Raw genomic sequence first — 19,970 nt, 5'->3', positions numbered from 1 at the left:
CCAAATTCAATGGTCACTTTACAATCCATTCTCCCATTGTTGGAGAAAGATGTTTGGATGTGCTCCATAGATCTCAAGGACGCCTATTATCACATACCGATACATCAGGCGTCCAGGAGGTATCTGCGCTTCAGCCTGGGAGACAGTCATTTCCAATTTTGTGCACTGCCCTTTGGTCTCACCACAGCCCCAGGGTGTTCACCAAGTGTTTGGCAGTAGTGACTGCTCACCTGAGGAGTCTCGGATTCCAAGTGTTTCCCTATCTGGACGACTGGCTCCTGACTGCCACCACCAGGCATCTACTACTAGAGAACCTACAAGCCACTATCTTCCTGGGTGCTTCACTGGGAATTAGATGCAACTGGTCAAAGTCTGTCTTACTGCCTTCTCAGCATAAGATTCATAGGAGCAGAGATAGACTCAAAATTAATAATCTTCCTTCCTACCGAAAGGATACAAACATTACAAGATCAAGTCCGAGCCCTGCTTCTAAGATCCAAAGCCCCAGCCAGGATGGTCCTACAACTTTTAGGTTCAATGTCTGCCACGGTTCTCCTAGTTCCTCTGGCAAGATTGCACATGAGGATTCTTCAGTGGCTGTTATCGACCCAATGGTCCTTTCAGGATCTCCCCCTCAATCATCACATTCTGATTACAGGAACGTGCAAACGGGACCTCCGCTGGTGGCTTCTGCCATCCAATCTGAATCAGGGAAGACCTTTTGTTATACCCCCTCCGGTGGCCACCTTGACAACGGATGCCTCCCAGATGGGGTGGGGGGGGTGGCTTTGTCTGGGCAGGTCAGTTCAGGGTTCTTGGCTTCCAAACGAAACATTTCCCCATATCAGTGTGCTGGAAATGAGGGCTGAACTTCTGTCCCTACAAGCCCTCCACAAGTTTCTCCCTCAAGGCATTATCGCCATCCACACAGACAACATGTCGGTGGTCTGGTATCTAAACAAACAAGGAGGGACCAGATCTTACCCCCTTTGCAGAGAGGCCATGAGGGTGTGGGAATGGGCAGTGGCTACCAAGCGCTTCCTGGTAGCGACCCACATTCCAGGAAAATCCAATGTATTGGCAGACAGACTGAGCAGGACTATTCTCTCTCCTCACGAGTGGTCCCTGAACGAAACAATAGCAGCTCAGATTTTTCAAAAGATGGGGGATTCCGTGCTGCGACCTGTTTGCAACACCATGAAACACGAAGTGCAAAAGGTTCTTTTCCTTGACCCAAGGGGAGGCAGCTACGGATGCTCTAGTCCAACCTTGGCCAACAGGACTGCTTTATGCTTTCCCTCCGATTCCACTCCTCCCCAAAGTCATCCAGAAAGCTTCCCAATTGGGGTCCACAATGATTTTAATTGATTGGCCTCGTCAGGTATGGTTCCCCTACCTACAGAAATATACTCTGGACGGTCCTTGGTTCTTGGATCTAACTCCGGACCTTCTGGTTCATCAGTCGGGACAACAGCACCAGTCCCTTCACACTTTGAAATTAACAGCTTGGCTCCTCCACTTCCGACTTTAGTCAGAAATCACGCCTTGGACCCGGAAGTTATTCACATTTTATCTTCAGCCCACAAACCCACCACTAAGAAATTGTATCACAGTAAGTGCAAGAGGTTTGCTATCTGGGCTCAACTCAGAGGCTTAGACCCTATTACTGCCCCGATACCAGAGGTCTTGAAATTTTTAACATCCTTGTTTAATCAAGGATCTTCAGTCTCTACTATTAAAGTCCAACTAGCAGCTATCTCCAAATTTCACGAATCCATAGACCCACCATTGATGAGCAGCAGATTATGTAAAACTTTCATGAAAGGTGCTGTGCTTTTAAGACCCCCAGTTTTTCATCCTGCCTCATTAGGATCTTGATTTGGTACTTCGTGCCTTAACATCTTCCCCTTTGAACCAGCTGCTACATGTGAGTTGAAATATCTGTCTTGGAAAACTGCCTTCTTAATTGCAATTACCTCTGCAAGAAGAGTTTCAGAACTTCAAGCCCTATCTATCAAACCACCCGTACTTGATTTTCACAAGGATAGAGTATCACTTAGACCTAACCCATCTTTTGTCCCAAAGTTTGCTCTAATCTCTGTCTCCAACAATCTTTAGAGCTACCAGTTTTCTTTCCAAAATTTTCAAACAAAGCGGAATATACCTTCCATACGTTGGATGTTCACAGGCAATTACGCTTCTATCTAGATAGGACTCAGCAAATTCGGAAAACAGATCAATTGTTTGTGTCCTTTTCAGATAATAAACTGGGTAAAACCATCACTAAAGCTACTATTGCCAAATGGATCAGAGATTGCATAACTCAAGCTTATTCCTCTTCAAATAAGCAACTTACAACATCTGTCAAAGCTCACTCTACTAGAGCTATGGCTACCTCTATTGCATTCCATTCCAAGCTCGCTATTTCTGAAATTTGTGCTGCGGCTACTTGGTCCAACCCGCACACTTTCATTTCCCACTATAAATTGGATGTGGCATCTAAAGGACGAGCATCATTTGGTTCCACGGTACTCAGGAGTGTTTTCCAGTGAGCCACCCAGGATTTAGGTGCTAGGACGCTGTCCCATCAGTCAGAATGTAGGCGAGATAGGATCACATAACATCTTTTAGTTATGTACTCACCATAACTTCAGATGTTTGGGATCCATCTCACCCACCCTCCTTCCCTGCCTTGGAGATCAGAAGAGATTGAACGGTTTGGGTTCTACTGTTTTATCTTGTATCATCTGTCAATGTTATATAAGCAGTGCATGCGTGTGTGCATGTATGCGGACAAACAAGATCTGGGGGACTGGTAGTGGTGCATCCTGGGATATAGTAAGCTCAGCCAATAAGAGACTTCGCTCTTTGGCATAGCGTGCCAGTCGAGCCGTTGCAGGATCGGCTCCGAACCCATCAGTCAGAATGTAGGCGAGATGGATCCCAAACATCTGAAGTTATGGTGAGTACATAACTAAAAGTTCGAGTGTATTCACTGTTGCAGTCCTGGTTACCCTCCCTCCAGCCCCCCCCCCCTGTCTTTTCTATTCTTTCCACCTATCCTCTTTTTGACCATATCTTATGGCAGTGGTATTTACTTTTTTACTGGAGGTGTTCCACACCATGTAATTGCTTCCTATTTTGGGGGCTCCTTACATCTGGGGCAAGAAAAACTGATGTAATGGCGTCGGCTGCATGTTTTATACCCCTGACGACCTGACGTCATGGAAGAGGTGACAGCATCCAATGCAGAAATCCCAAGACTCTAGTATTCGGGCTGACTGAGGCCTACCTGCAGGCAGATAACCCAAGTGTGATCACTGCAACAGTGAATACGCTCGAACATCTACATTTATGGTAAGTGTACACAACTGTACTTTTCTTCTCAGGGAAGCTAATGTTTGGCAATACTCAGATGCTGTAATTGAAAGATTGCTGGGTTATTTTAATTGATATTAGAATCAGGGAAAAGCAAGAAGCTTAAGTGTTACATTTTTTTCTCATATTTTTCCTTCTTTCTGACTTTGTGTGATAAAATAGTTTGACTGGGTATATGGGAGCTTAATTGTCTCTTGTATGGGTGCAGTGAGTTTGTCTGTGTATCTCAAGTCTTTCCAAACCAATTCTCTGCCTTAGATCTGTTGCTTGACAGGTTAGATTCTGGCTCCCTCTGGATATGGAATAGAATAAATTGTGTAGCAGAAAATAAATGAATGAGTGAAACTGAACATTTTCCTTTTATTAAAGCTGAACAATCAGCAGACTATATTTTTTGCACTGATGCGTGTTTTATTCATGTAGAAATATGTTACTCTCATGAAGACCGTTTCATGCAGCTTTTCTTTGGAATCTTGAATTCACTGATGGAGCAACACTTTGGTCAGTTTTAATTCTGAATACCTCATTCATGACTACATTCACGGTTACTGAATTACATGGCACAATCTGTTGAATTCTGATGCAAGTTTCTTCTTTGTCCTGGGTCACAATGTTCACTGCCGTATTGCTACAGCTAATTATTTAAATATGAACCAAAGTTAATGTTATTTATTCTTCATTCTTATAAAAACAGATGACTAGAATGAACATACGACTCCTGACTGACATGTTTGTCAGTGCCCTTGTGTCCCCGTGTCCCCGTAATAGCATAAACACTCGCGCATCATTAAGTTCTGAAGCAAAACAAAACCGGTTTCCTTGGGTAAGGTCCACTGTCACTGTCAGTACATGGAAGTTTGGTCATTTCACCAAAATGTATTTATTCTAACTCCAATATTGCCACATTTTGGGGAAGGTAAAACACCCAACCACAGCAATTTCTCTCAAAAAACACTATATCCAACATTACTGATATTTCAGCCTGCAGGCATCATCGAACTGATCTCTGGTATCAGAAAATGAGTTGTTCATGACTAGAGCTGCAACCAACCAGAATATATTTATGCACTTCTATGACTATCAGTGAAATAGTGTTGCAGATACTGAAGAAAGAAACTACAAATGAAATTAATAAATCTTTTATTTTTTCACAATTTCAGCATCTTAATAATATTGTCTAGTTAACTGCAATAGTCTGGTCAATCCAGGAGCATAGACTCCAGATTTTGTGTTAGACAATGAGCTGCTTCCCCAGGAAACCGTACCCACGAGGTACCAGTAATGTGCAGGTAGCAGACTAGAGGTCTACCAGCATCATCCTGTAAAAAGAAGAAAGAAAGATGTTTATTATGCACCCTTTTAATAACCTGTTTCATTTCTGGTTTGAAATACTAGGACACAGCTGGCCCTGTGTAGACAAACTTACTGTACTTTCTGTCCACCCTTCTTTGGTCAGTAGCAGCTGCCTGCATTGTCCTGCCAGGAAGCTGGAATGCCTTGCAAACAGACTGCTAAGATGTTAACCCTGAGATAATTATTTTCTCTGTTCTACAGCAGGTTACTTCCTATTGGCCAGAAAAGCCAGTACATTCAAAGGTGGAACTCGTCAGTGGCTGGTAAGAGAAACACGTGTATGTGTTCATGCTGTTTGTGCATCGAGGAGGATCACTAGACACTCATTTGCTGAATGAGACAGCAAATATTCCTCTCTTCTTTTATGCGCAGTAAGTTCAGAACAGCCACAAGATTGGGCATACCTCTCAACTGTCTTTGATTTTGGTTCGAAAGTTGATTCTTTGTCTCTAAATCCCTGGATATTTTGGGAGAAACAGTGGTGAATTATGTCTAATGAATGACAATAATTAGACATATAGACTTCTCTTGCTTCCAAAAATGCATGTCATTTCACATTCTGTTATTTTGTCAGTTCGTCATGTTAATAGTTGTAATATTTTTACTTATTTTATTTGATTATATTTGGGTTTGTCTCAAGAAGATATTGATCTCTTGTCTATTAAGACTGATGAAATGTATTCATTGCCTAAGTGAAAAAAAGTATGTTAAAGCTGTAAAACAAGGGTTTGCTTGTCTTGTACTGGTTCAATGGGATTCATACTCACTGTCCCACTCAAATCAAATCTAGAGGTCCCCTCACCCTATGCCCATACAGTGCATGTGTCCATGTATTTTGTGTTCATATATATGTTTGTGCATGTACATACCCACATACATTTGTGAATGCATGTATAATGTTGGGGGGGGTGGGTACAGCGGATACTGAAATAAATGCTTGATGGGGATTCTCAACTGTGTAAGTGTCAGCAGAAATGTCATGCAGCCTACCTGGCAGCACAACTTGATAAGATCTGAATGTTAAGTGTAAGTTGTTATGTTTTGAAAACATCAGACTTTAATAATGGAAAGGCAGAATTTTCACCAATGTGGGGGAAAACAAACAGCAGGGCTACACCTCCTCCACTTACAATTACAATATGGACAGCAGAGAATAACTTTCCATACAAGAGTTGAAACTGATTACTCCTGGAACAGAGAGATAATCACGTATATCCATAAAGTCAGTAACTTCGTTAAATCATCCCTTACAAATATTGGCCTTCAGGTTCCACAGTGGCAAATTAATGCAAATATGAATGCCATGACAGTACATAAATATTGTTCTGGACTTTAGTATTAACTGCACCAGAAGAGAGACATTGTTATGTAAGGTCATTCACGTGCTGAAGGGGTTGTTTGTGTACCATCTAAAAGTATATATTATATATATTATTAGACCATCAGTTCTCAAATAGTGAGTTCAGCCTTCCCGGGGAAGCTCAAGCTTGTTTTGGGGGAAGAGGCTATGCAAGCTTGAAAATGTTGTGCAGTTATAAAAGTTAATTCTGCAGTACTAATTTTGAGGCATCAGTAAACTACAGAAAGTCAACAAGAAATGCAAGTATGTATTTACTGCAAATGTAATGTGAAAGATTAATATACTAAGCTAACTCTTGATTACCTCAGCCGTGCGAGTTTTGGTGAGAGGGTCATTCAGTTTTTTTTTTGTGTGTGTGTGTTTTTTGATCTAAGGTCATTTTTATGGTTTGAGGGAGGATCATTGTTCATCCATAGCACTCACTTGCGCACACACTCCCATCTATGGCCAGTTTAGTGTCCAGTCCACCTACTGCATGTCTTTGGAATGTGGGAGGAGACCAGAGCACCTAGAGGAAACCCATGTGATCGTAGGGATGACGTGCATACTCTGCACAGAAAGCACCCCAGCCGAGAATTGAACTGGAGAACCTCTTGCTGTTAGGTGACAACTAAGTTTTTTACATATATATATTTATATATATATATATATATATATATATATATATATATATATTTATATATATATATATATATATATTTCTCCTTAATGATCCATATAAACCATGATATTGCAATTTAAATCTATGTATATATGTATATAGTAAACAACTTTTTTGTACATTACCTTTACTATTTGTATTATGCTCACCATTAGTATTGTACTTTTATTAATAACAGCTGCGTCAAGCTTGTACTGTTGCAACATTTATTATTATATTGTGTGTTGGAGCTTTTCTCCCCGGGCCTCTACTGAAAATGGACATGTATCCAGTTAGACTAGCCCAGTCAATAAATGTAAAATAAATAAATAAATATATATATATATATATATATATATATATATATATATATATATATATATATATATATATGTGTGTGTGTGTGTTTGATATAATGTTGCATTATACTACATCACCTAGTATATATCATATTAGAATAGGCTTCACCACCTGATATTGATTTGTGTGTGTGTTTGTGTGTGTGTGTAGGATTGATTGACTGACAGACGCACAAAAATCAATCTACAGTACTCATGGCTCCTTTTTGAAACGTCAGCACTCATAATGCCAAGTGCAGATATACTGAAAAGAGTGAATATCGGACATTGCTGTTATACGTAGAACTTATTTTGCAGTGGGACCCCAACCCCGTACCTGCAAACTTGTGTTTACCAAATAAGAAGCCACTGTATTTCAGAGACAAGGGAATATTATGAGAAATAGCCATTTCTGACTTAATATATGCAAGTCTGATTTTTTGGCTATTCAGTCCCTGTATTACAGAACCTGCCGAAGCAGGTCCTGACACATAAAATGGTTGCCTATCTAGCTCGCTCTCTCTCTCTTTGTGTAATGTAAACTGTGCTGTAATCAGAATTACTTATTTACTTGTTTTATATGTCTGTTTATTTGTGTATTCGTTTTTACTAAAAACACAGCAGAAATGCTTAGAATTAAGCACTGTGATATATCCCTGTTTTTGGGCCTTTGTGCCACTTATGTCTTTATCCAGATTTCTTCCTCTTACGAGGTTAAGAGGTATGGCTGTATGTATTCTAAGTGTTTTCATGTGAATTTAGCCTGTATATTAATTCACATTCTCTAATTCTATCAGTTCAAAGTCTCAAGTGAATTATAGTACTAGTAATAGTTTGAGAATGACTACCTCTGATTGTTTGGATTAGTTTAGTTCCCACTCCCTGGTTCTTTTTAGATTTGTCCTTCTTGATTGGTTGAGAACTATGGTTCAGGTGGAAGGATTCCATGGCACTTGTGTGGCAACATTTGTACAGTACGATGCTGTGACTGTGTGGTTTATGCAATCATGACTTTACTTTGCTTAGAGTACCCTATGCATGTCCCCGTCCGTACAGATTTGTGGTTCATTCATTGTATTTGTATGTACAGTACAGCATTTGACATTTGAAGTCATCTGTCTACAGGTACTATTAAAACAATTTGTATTGATTTTTGTAATTTATCTGCAAGAACAGGTAGGCTGTTGACAATGGTATCCTAGAACAACTGGGGAAATTGGATCTCTGGGGCCATGTGATACCTTAAAAAAGCTTTTTATTTATGTAGAAAAGCTTGGAATGCAGTGCATACTGATACTGTGCAAGTTGTCCCTTTTTTTAACTTCTCCAAACGTTTTGAATTTCTAATACCGTTTTTGTTAACTGGGTAGTACGTAGCACATGAAAGCTATTTAAAACAGTAGTTAATACAACATATGCAACATTAATATTTCACTAAAAAAGATTTGTCTGTATTGTGAAATTATTGTGTTAAGTTTTTAAAAGATCAGGACTTGTTGCATTCCTGAAAATGTGTATGGTTATTTATTCTTCCCTGTTGTTGTTGCTATTGTTATTCTTCGTGACTGTCATTATTATTTACTATTATGTAGTACTATTTTTTTCTCAGGTGTCAATCTAATCCCATTCCCAAGATGAAGAGAAGAAAAGAGAGCGGTGCTGGTTTTAGAAAAAAGAGAAAAACAAAGGAAGAAGAATTTAAAAAGAATGAAGGTGCACTGTTGAAATACCTCAGTACCCCAATTGTGAAGAAACTACTATTACTGCTGCACCTGAAGCATTTTCCAAATTAAAACCGGCTTTAAGTTTAAGTAGTCCATCAACTTCAAGAGATGAAGTGTGTGACGAACAAAAAATTCCGTCCGTTAATTTAAAAGATGTTGGCGTTTGGCCAGTTAAGATTAATGATGACACAAGGATGTTACTGGTACGTCAAGGTGCATCTGTGGTTCAGCACCTAGATTCACATTTTGGTGAAGTGATTCGTCAAGGTGCATCAATCAAAGGACAAAACAGAAAACTTACATGCATCTGTTTTTTTTTTTTTTTGTGTGTTTTTTTTTTTTACCCCTACCAAATGGTGAAAAAATGCTGAGAATCGTGGTAGATTTACTCTCCTTCCAAGAAAGCTGTTTACTTCTTTTGTTGCAGACTGATTTCGGACAGAAGTTATTCCAGTTTTGATTCTGTGGATGGATTCAGTATGTGGTGGAAACTGAATCCTAAAATATTCGAGCATGAATCCAGTGTGGCCCACTTTCAGAAATTCACACAGTGGAAGGAGTTGGAAATCAGGATTAAATGTGGAGCAGCTATTGATGAAAAAAAAAAGAAGTGGAGGCAAATCCTTTTGAGATTGTTTGACATAATTAGATTCCTAGCAAAACAGAATTTGGCATTATGGGGTCACCAAGAAGGAATTTACAATGAAACTGACAATGCTGAATTGACAGGAAATGGAGGAAATTTTTTAGAATTAGCACATTTGTTGGCAAAATATGACCCAGTGCTTCGAGAGCATATTCTCAGAATAAAGATGGGAAATAAATTTGCTAAATCTTGTACGTCACCTACGATCCAAAATTCATTCATAGAAATTTTGGGTAATAAAGTAAGAAACAAAGTCATAGAACAAGTTAAACAAGCCAAGTACTATTCCATAATATTCAACAGCACTCCTGACATTTCTTATAAGGATCAAATGAGCAAAGTTTTGCGCTATGTTATTATTGATAGAGATGGAAGTAAAGGTAGTGGAATCATTTGTCGATTTTATTGAAACAAAAGGTAAAACCGCCGAGAATATTTCAAGTATGATTTTGGAAAAACTAGATCATGACGGAATTGATATTCAAAATTGTAGAAGACAAGCTTATGAAAATGCTGCTGTGATGGCTGGACAATATACTGGTGTTCAGAGATGCATAAAAGAAGTTAATGGAAAAGCAGAGTTTGTTGCTTGTACTAATCATACACTGAATTTGGCCAGTGTACATGCAGCTTCCGTTGCTGTACATTCGGCCACTTTTTTTGGAACTTTGGAGTGTTTGTTCACCTTTTTTTTATCCTCAACTCATCGTTGTGATATTCTGACTTCCGTCACTTGTCAAAGTCTCAACTGCATAATAGAAACACAGTGGAGTGCAAGGGGAGAAGCTCTAAGTGTCGTAAAACAATTCTCAGGCATTTTAAAAGCTTTAAAAGATTTAATTAGTGAAGAAGAAAACACAGTTACCAGGTCAGATGCTGGCATATTACTTGCTGCTTTGCAGTCGTTTTCCTTTCTGTACTTCCTTGGCCTGTGGGAATCTGTTTTTATAGAAATTAATGGCACAGGTTTACCTACAAACTAAAGGATTAAATATACAGCACTGTGATACAAAACTTGAAGCTTTAGAAACATTTTTAATTAAAAATGGGGACAAGCTATTAAACAGTGCAATAACATATGCCAAAGAAGTTTGTAATGATTTAGGAATACATGGAGGAGCGTCTATGTAGAAAGAAGAAAAAAATGTTTGGCAAAGGATAAAGTGATGATGCTGAATTATCATATGAAACTGAATTGCGAAGCGAAATGTTTTTTTCACTGGATAGAGTGATTCAAGAAATAACTAAGATTTCAACAGCTTCACGTTCTTGCTGAGAAGTATACATCCCTTACTCCATCAAATCTTTTGAATGATGGCTACTAGGGCCAACTACGTCATGATGATTACAGTGACGTTGGTAAGGAAGAGTTTCTCATTGAGAGAAAGACTTCAAAGTTTCATTGCTGTTGCTGCTAAGCAAGACGAAACAGAGACGTGGAGGGAAGGCCCCCTTGACCTTTTACAGTTTATTCAGAAATACAGTCTTGGGAATTCTGTTCCAAATATTGTAATACTGCTGCGAATTTTCCTCGCAATTGCTGTTAGTGTTGCTAGCTGTGAGAGAAGATTCTCTAAACTAAAACTGATAAATTACTTGAGATCTACTATGAGCACCATGCGTTTAAGAAACCTTGCCATACTCTCTGTAGAACACCAACTGACAGACAAAATAGACTTTGATAAGGTCATTGACGATTTTGCTAAGAGAAAAGCAAGAAAATAGCTTTGTAAATTGTTGTAATTACTAATTATTTAAAAGTATAGTTAAAGCTCATTCTTTGTTTTTCTAGATGTTTTCACTGTTTTTTGACTATGTATGATGTGTTTTATCACAAAAGACGCAATATACCCTCCAAGGATGAACGGTGTTCCAACTGAAGATGCGTGGTCTCTCTTAAATTGTTTAAGAATGGGTTTCAGGGGTACTTTTCATTCAAACCATACTCTACCAGGGGACAGAACATGCTAGACATTGCTTGTGTTCCCAAAGAAATTATTGCAACTTCGTCAGGTGTTTCCACCATTGATGTGCAGTGATCAATGGGTTAAAAAGGTTAATTTGTTGCTAGATAATTCTACCAAAGTGAAATCTAAGCAAATGCACAGAAAGTTAATTACAGATTATATGGAAGCAAAACAGTCCCTATGTCAAACTAACTGGAGTGAGGCGTGCAGTGGAAAAACTGCAGATGGAATGTGGAAAGTTTTGAGAGAGAAATTGTTTGAGTGCAAAAAATAAAAAAAAATGTTTAACATCAACATCTAGGCATACACCATCAGGGGGATATATTTCCATAAGAACAAGATATCTGATTAAGGTGAGAGGCAAAAAATATAAGAAATGGAAGAGAAGTCGAACTACAACTTTGAAAACTGACTAACTAACAGTTAACATATTAATATAGTGTGAGACAAGGTCAAGAAAAACATTGAAGAAAATTTATAAAAAGATATTTAGTATAATAGGAAACCTTTTTATAGATGCATAAAATGTGGAAGGAGTAAAGACACACACATTGATAAACTGTGTGTGCAGGTTCTAAAATTTATTCTCAGACATAACAGATTATAGATGGTTTGTCCCCACAAAGGGAAGATAAAGTTGTCTTATGATAGCCAGGTAACCCCAAATACTGAAATCAAATTAGATTATATTGAAAAAGAACTGCACAAACAGGATCCAAACAAAGCACAGGGAGGAGACTGACTTGGTAACAATGACTTGAGAACACTTCAGTAAGACTTACAGTACCATTGTATCTATTATTCACTATACCATATAAATACGGGGAGATTCCTCAAGATGGGAGACATGCACTTATTAAACCTGTCTTTAAGGGAAAGGGGGGGGTTGGACAAAACCCAGAGTCATATAGACCCTTAAGTCTACTTTCATGTTGTGGAAAAGTATTGCAGAAGGTAATATTGGATAAGTTATTGTCAGAACTGGATAGTTTGGGACTTGAAACCATATATCAGCATGCATAGGTTGAAAACAAATCTATTACCACCTGTAACATTATGTTCTATAACATGTAATAACAGCCATGAATGAAAAATCTATATAAATTACATCAAGGCACAGTTTAACTTCAGCATTTGACAGGGTCATACACAAAAGACTGATCAATAAATTAGTACAGCTAGGTATTGATGTACTCTTGATAAGATGGATAGCTGAATGGCTTACAAACAGAACGGTATCATATAGCAACTGGACAGGTGAAATTCTTAGTTACAGTTGGGGTGTCCCACAGGGCTTTGTCCTAGGCCCTTGCTTGTTTAAGATTACATCTTTCAGACCTAACTTTTTCATCTGAGGTGTTTTACAGTCTGTATGCAGATGACCTGACATTGGGTAAACTGATTACATGTGTTACAGATAAGACATATCTGCAGAATAACTTGACTAAATTAACCATTTTGGCACAGGAGAATAATATGCTGATAAATGCATCAAAAACTAAGCATATGAGATTTGGGACACTTTAATTGAAAGGGGAATATTTAATACAGCACACAGTGAAACTGTAGACTCATTTAAGAACTTGGTTATATTGGTAGATTCACCTATGAGTATTTCTAATCATATCAGCCAATTGGTTAATGATAGTTATAGAACTATAGGTTGTATAAAAAGATATATAATGTCTAGGAAAGCAAAAATAATGAAGTCATTGTTAGTTACATTAGACCCAAACTTGAGTATGGAATAGCAGTATGGAAATCTTATAATTAAACAAGCATGAGTAAACTGGAAAGAGTACAGTGTAAATATACCAAGGGCATCCATTGATGTAAAAATTTAAGCTGTTATGAAGGACATATCTGAACTTGTACAGTGTCTCTTACAGATATCTAAGACATCTTAAAGAGGTGTATAGAGCATTTAGAGACAACTACCTCTGGGAATGTTTGGGATTATCACAAAGTACTAGAGAATCATCAGATAACCTATGCAGAAGATTCTATAGAAATGAGAAGTGTACTAATTGGTTCTCTGACAGAGTAGCTGTTGCATGGTACACACTACCAAGTTACAATAAGGCAAGTAGTAGTTTAGATATTTTTAAGATCAGCCTGGACAGTTACTATGGGAACAATGTTTTGGTATATTGGCAAGCTAGTAGGGCATTTGTCCGTGCTTGAAGTATGTGTATGTATATTCCCTCTGCCTGGCTGCAATTTAGTTATCCATCTTAATTCTGACTTTTACGTATCATTACAAAAATCACCCAGATGTGGACTTTTTTTCTAATTTTTCAACTACTAGGAATTTAAATGTATGTGTCACCAAAAATACTTCAATGCATTACTGTCAGCCCTAATCTGAATATGATATAATAGGAATGTATGAGGGAACATTTATGCGTGGTCTGTTTAAATGATTGTGCTTGTACCGTGTTTTGTATATAATGATACATTAGTATTATAATTGATCATCGTGTTTCACTGTTGCAGTCATTACACTTGGGTTATCCTGCTGGCAGGCTACCCACAGTCTGCCTGAATTCCAAAGTCCTGGTCCGGCATCGGTTGCTGTCACCTCTTCCCTGACGTCAGTGCGCCAGGGGTATAAAAGATGCAGCCAACGCCATTTTCTCCAGTCTTTCTTGCCGCACGGTGCCCGAAGCAAAAGCAGTTCGCAAGTGCCGGTCGGCCGACTCCTGAGATTTTCGAAATCGAATTTCAGATCTGATGTCTTCAATAAAGCTAAGTACCCTATTGGGGAAACTCCTTTCTTGCTCCAGACCAATGTCAGAAAAAGTTAACAGTTGTATTTCTTGTAGGAAGCAAATACCTCATAAGGATTTTCATTCTTACTGTATTCCTTGCCTAGACCCTGACCACAACGTTGCTAGCTGTCGGTTTTGTGCTAGATTTAACCAACGCACTATTAAGCGTCGGTACGATTTTGCTTTTCATTACTTTGGCCGAAGGTTTAAATATATTATGCCATCGGAACAGCCGACTACCGGAGTTTATAAAAAGCGCAAGGAAAAGGACAGACATCCGAGGTCCAAAACTGGCGATGAGGCCTCTGCTAGGCCAGTCATCGGTTCACTGGTTTTCAGTGAGGCGCTTTCGCAGCCCCTGACACCCGCTACCTCAGAGCCACAGGCCGCTTCCGACTCCCACGTGGAGACAGCTAGGCCTCTGGATACTCAAGGTATTGGACACTTGAAAACTATTCCCTCAGATGGGTCCGGAGCCGCTGAGCAGGCATCGGCTTCTGAGGGTGTTTTCAGACCTGCACAGTTATATATCAAGCCAACCTCAGCTTCCAAGGCAAAGACTAAAACAGCTTTAAAGACAAGTACAGTATTCTCCTGGACAGACTTCCATGCCTAAGAAACAGATGCTTAAAATGGCCGAAGACCTAATTACTTTGATCAGGGGTTCCCATCCCCCTCCTGATAAGAGGCCTAGGCAAGACACAGAATATGATTCTTCTGATCAGGTTTCCATTTCCTCTGACTCCTCTTCAGAACAGGGATACTCTCTTCCTCCCTATGAGGATTCTGATGCTGAAGAATCTATTCCTTCAGCTTCTCCTCCTGCAGATTATTCCTTTGGGGAAATCCTGCATACCATTAGGGAGCATTTCCACTGGGAGAGCCAAGATTACTCAGAATCTAAGAAAAGGCTCAGAGACTTTCTTCTACTACCTCAGCACAGACCTCTTGCTATTCCACCTGTTCTACACATTGTAGATGATGTATTTTCAGAGTCCGGCCTGTCTCCCGACTCTTTACCTCCTGCTCCTGTTAAGCCAGACAGATACTACAGGGTTCCAGACTCTCATAAATTTCTATATAAAAACCCTGCTGCTGACCCAGAAACTATATCCCAGGATCCCAAAGGGGTCAAGGCCTCTACTGCAAAAAACCCTGTCCCCTCAGATAGGGATTCTAGGGCACTGGGCAGATGGGGGGAAAAAAGTTTACACTTCTGCTACCTTTTGGCTGTAAGGGCTTTAAATTGTAAATATCAGCAATACTTAATGTCACTGCTAAAACAGAAAATGTTGACAAATTCTGAATGTTCTGAAAACAAGGAAATGCAGGATTTATTGCATGCAGCTGAACAAGTGGGAAAACATACTTTTCAATGTGGTTTTGATTCACTTGAGGCCTCTTGCAGGGCCGCTGTTACAGGTTCTGTCATTGGTTAAAGGAACATAATCTGCCTGATCATGTTAAAGCAAAATTATTGGATGCTCCATTACAGCATGAAACTTTGTTTGGTGTTAAGGCAGAAGAGGTGTTGAAGAAAATGGAGGATAAAGCGAAATCTATGCAGACAGTTAAGGACTTCTTACAGATACAACCTCCCAGATTTAGCAGGAACTGGTCTTCTAAGAATTGGTCCTTTCCAGTGTCAGACAGGCCACAAAGAGGCAGATACAGACACCCTAGAGGCAGACAACAGCCCCAGGGCTCATACAGGCCCAAACATTGTGGTGCTTGTACCTCCAAAAGCAGAGAAGACAAATCACAATCGTATAGGAAACAGTCCCAGTGACTTTCCTCTGCCAATGCCAAGCACTTATCTTTTGGCAGCATCCTTTGGGGGAAAGCTAGCACTTTTTTCACAAAATTGGCACATGATCACCCAGGACAAATGGGTCTTAAATATAGTCTCTCAGGGCTTACAGGTTCCACTTTCATACCCTTCCAAAGGCAAAAGGTATGCCAGACCTGCCACACAATCAATGGGCAGAGGCACAAAAGCAAGTTTCATCTCTCATGGGCATGAGGGCTATTCAGCCAGTACAACAAGAAGAGTAGGGACAATGATTTTACTCAAGACTTTTCTTATTACCAAGAAAGGACAAAGCCTGGAGACCAATTCTGGACCTGTCTATTCTAAACCCTTTTCTGGACGTTCCAAAATTCAAAATGTTGACTCTGCAGCAGCTTTTGCCCATGCTGGACAAGAAGGCTTGGCTTGTAACTTTGGACCTCAGAGGCATACCTGCATGTCCCAATCAGACAATCTTGCAGAAGATGCCTCAGATTCATAGCTGGCTCAATGCACTACCAATTCTCTGCACTGCCCTTTGGCTTATCTACTGCGCCTAGGGTCTTCACAAAATGCCTGGCACCAGTAATTGCATTTTGCAGACAAACAGGAATTCAAATATATCCCTACTTGGACAACTGCCTTATTCAAGCAGAGACCAAAGACATTCTACTAAAGCATCTGGCATTTGTAAAAAGATTACTAATTTGCCTAGGGTACACAGTAAACAAAAATAAATCAAAACTAGTACCCTCTCGAGGTAATATTCCTGGGTGCAAGCTTAAATACAACTGCCCAGATGGCTTATCTCACGCCAGACAAACAAATGCAACTGACTTCTTACTTCGAAAGCATGGCAACAAAGACCCAGTTATCTGCAAGAAAAATTCTGCAAGCTTTGGGCTTCATGGCATCCTGCATTCTGCTAATTCCATATGCAAGACTGCATATGAGGAAGTTACAATGGTATCTAAAAAGTGTTTGGACTCAACATTGCCACAGCCTGGAAACATTAATTACCCTCATTCCCTGCTTGCAACAGGAGTTTCAATGGTGGGCACAGGCCTGTCACCACAACAAGGGACAGCCATTCACTTTACCCACAGCCAGGCAAACACTAACAACAGATGCATCAGATTATGCCTGGGGGGCCCACATGGCAGGAAAATGTATTCAGGGCACATGGCCCGCAAGCCAAAGGCATCTTCACATCAATCAGAAAGAGATGCTAGCTGTACAAAATGCCCTGACAGCCTTCAAGGATTTACTTCATCCAGGACAACTGCTGATAAAGACGGACAATACTACAGTCATGTGGTACATAAACAAGCAGGGAGGCACACATTCTTACCCCCTCTGCAGACAAGCCATGATTTTGTGGAACACAGCATTGACTTATCAAGTACACATGCAAGCACCATTCCTGCCAGGAAAAACAAATGCTCTGGCAGACGAAATAAGCAGAAACCTCATGGATACTCATGAGTAGAAACTAGATCCACAAATCTTCAGCATGATAACAAGGAAATGGGGATGCCCAGACATAGATCTATTTGCCTCCCCTCACAACTGCCAACTACAGAGATTCTGCACAAGGACTTATCACAAACAAGCATGGAAAGTGGATGCTCTGCCATTCAGCTGGAAAAACCTTACAGTATATGCCTTTCCTCCACTGCCTCGCCTCCCCAAGGTACTCCTAAAGGTCAGACAAGAGAAGCCAAAAATGATGCTGATTGCCCTGGATTGGCCACACCAGCACTGGTACCCAATCCTAAAGAGCTTGTCTCAGGGCCCAGCCTGGATATTGCCTCAAATTCCTCATTTACTGACCCAACAAAACAATCAGATCCTGCACAGCCAACTCAGAACCCTAAATCTGGCTGCATGGCGGATAATGTAACCATTCAGAACACACCTCTCTCTAAAACGGTTATGGATGTTATTTTGGAGGCCAGGAGGCCCAGCACCAGAAAATCTTATGCAGAAAAATGGAAGAGATTCTGTGCTTAGAACCAGGCACAAGAAATGGACACACTTGTACCAAATATTCCTCAGATTTTACAATACCTAACTGAGATGCTGGACAAAGGCCTATCCTTCTCATCAATTAAGATCCATGCTTCTGCCATTTCAACTCATTACAATACGGACCCACCTATTTTTTCACATCCACTGCTAAGGCAGTACCTCAGAGGGGCCAAAAACATAAGACCTCCAAGGAGAGCACCAATACCTGCATGGGACCTCAATTTTGTCTTGGAAAAGCTCACACTGCCTCCTTTTGAGCCAGCCAATACAGCTGAGATAAAATTCTTATCTTGGAAAACAGCTCTGCTCCTAGCAATAACTTCAGCAAGAAGAGTCTCAGAGTTACAGGCATTAATGGCTGTGGAACCTTTTATTATTTTCCATCCGGACAGGGTTTCTCTAAGGACAAACCCAACATTTATGCCTAAGGTAGTGTCCAGTGTGGCTCTTAACCAAAACCATTCATTTGCCTACCTTTTATCCAAACCCACAGAATAAAGGGGAGAGACTTCTGCATTCTTTGGACATACAGACAGTTACGCTTCTACTTGGACAAAACTAAAGCTTTCAGAAAGACTGAGCAGCTTTTAGTGGCATATGCTGCAGGATCTCAAGGAAAGGCTATCTCAAAGCAGACTATTTCAAAATGGATAGGCCACTGCATTCGTTTCTGCTATTCACAACATGGCAAATCAGTGCTTAAGGGCATTAGGCCACATTCAACCAGAGCAGCAGCCACTTCTGCAGCCTTTTTCAGAGGAGTACCAACCAAGGATATTTTGGAGGCTGCTACTTGGACTTCAGTGCACACTTTTACAAAGCACTACCACTTACCTCTTTACTCTAAATCCAGAGCAGGCTTTGCCACTGCAGTTCTGCAGGGCCTTATAGCCACTCCCAATTCTGTTTAGGCCCAGCCTCCCAACCTCAGCTTTGGGATTCAACCCAAGTGTAATGACTGCAACAGTGAAACACGATGAACATAGTACAGTTGTGTACCTACCATAAATGTAGATGTTCGAGTGTATTCACTGTTTCAGTCCAGGTTACCCTCCCTCCATCCCCCTTTTCTTTGCTGGGACTTATCTATACTTCTCTATCCTATACAACCTATGTGATGTATTTGCTTGTAGATGAAGGTAATGCTTATGTTACTGCATGCTTTTTTATAAGCAGAATTTTTAGCCTACCTTTTTGGGGGCACCTGACATCTGGGGGCAAGAAAAACTGAAGAAAATGGTGATGGCTGCATCTTTTATACCCCCTGGTGCCCTGACGTCAGGGAAGAGGTGACAGCAACCGACGCCGGACCAGGACTTTGGAATTCAGGCCGACTGCGGGTAGCCTGCCAGCAGGATAACCCAAGTGTAATGACTGCAACAGTGAATACACTCAAACATCTACATTTATGGTAGGTACACAACTGTACTGTTCTTACTTGAATATTAGAATGTGATTAAAGGTTTTTCAGTCAAATGACTTTTTATTTGTAGTTTAAATTTGTGAATGCTATCTTGTTTTATATGGTCTAAAAAAGCAACATCTAAGTTGTGAAAGCGCTTACCCGTTTTGCGTATATAAGCTTTTATACAGGTTTTATTAAAACTTTTGCATTTCTATGCCATGTCTCAGTGATTCCTTCATTTACTTTTGGGCTATGATGTGTTTTATGTTTAATTTTGTATATGTATTTATTTTGTGAGGGGGCGACAGCAAACTTAGTCTGCCCCGGGCGGCACAAACTCTAGCTACGCCACTGTTTCACTGTAAACTGAATTTTGTTTATTGTGTCTTAATTTCCTTTGCATTTGTAGTTCTGGACCTACACCATCTCCCAGTGGTGGTTTCCTACCAAGTCCTTCTCAGCAGTCCCAGAGTCCGGCAACTGCTCGTACGCCACAGAACTTCAGTGTACCTTCGCCTGGACCTTTGAACACTCCAGGTAATAACACACACACTATCTGATTAGAATT

The 19,970-nt window shown here is 40.1% G+C and overlaps 1 protein-coding gene across 1 annotated transcript in view; it reads left to right on the top strand.

Annotated features, from left to right (window-relative positions):
* LOC122800363 (mediator of RNA polymerase II transcription subunit 15-like) overlaps window positions 1-19,970 on the top strand; it is an 886,273-nt gene that overhangs the window by 762,043 nt on the left and 104,260 nt on the right. Inside the window, exon 10 of the mRNA XM_044069812.1 lies at window positions 19,812-19,939. Within this exon, the coding sequence (XP_043925747.1) occupies window positions 19,812-19,939 (128 nt within the window). The remainder of the gene's footprint in view (window positions 1-19,811; window positions 19,940-19,970) is intronic.

The sequence above is a fragment of the Protopterus annectens genome, chromosome 4.part0 (assembly GCF_019279795.1).
Source record: "Protopterus annectens isolate FY-2018-M chromosome 4.part0, PAN1.0, whole genome shotgun sequence".
Lineage (NCBI taxonomy): Eukaryota > Metazoa > Chordata > Ceratodontiformes > Protopteridae > Protopterus > Protopterus annectens.
This window is presented reverse-complemented; position numbering and strand designations above follow the sequence as displayed.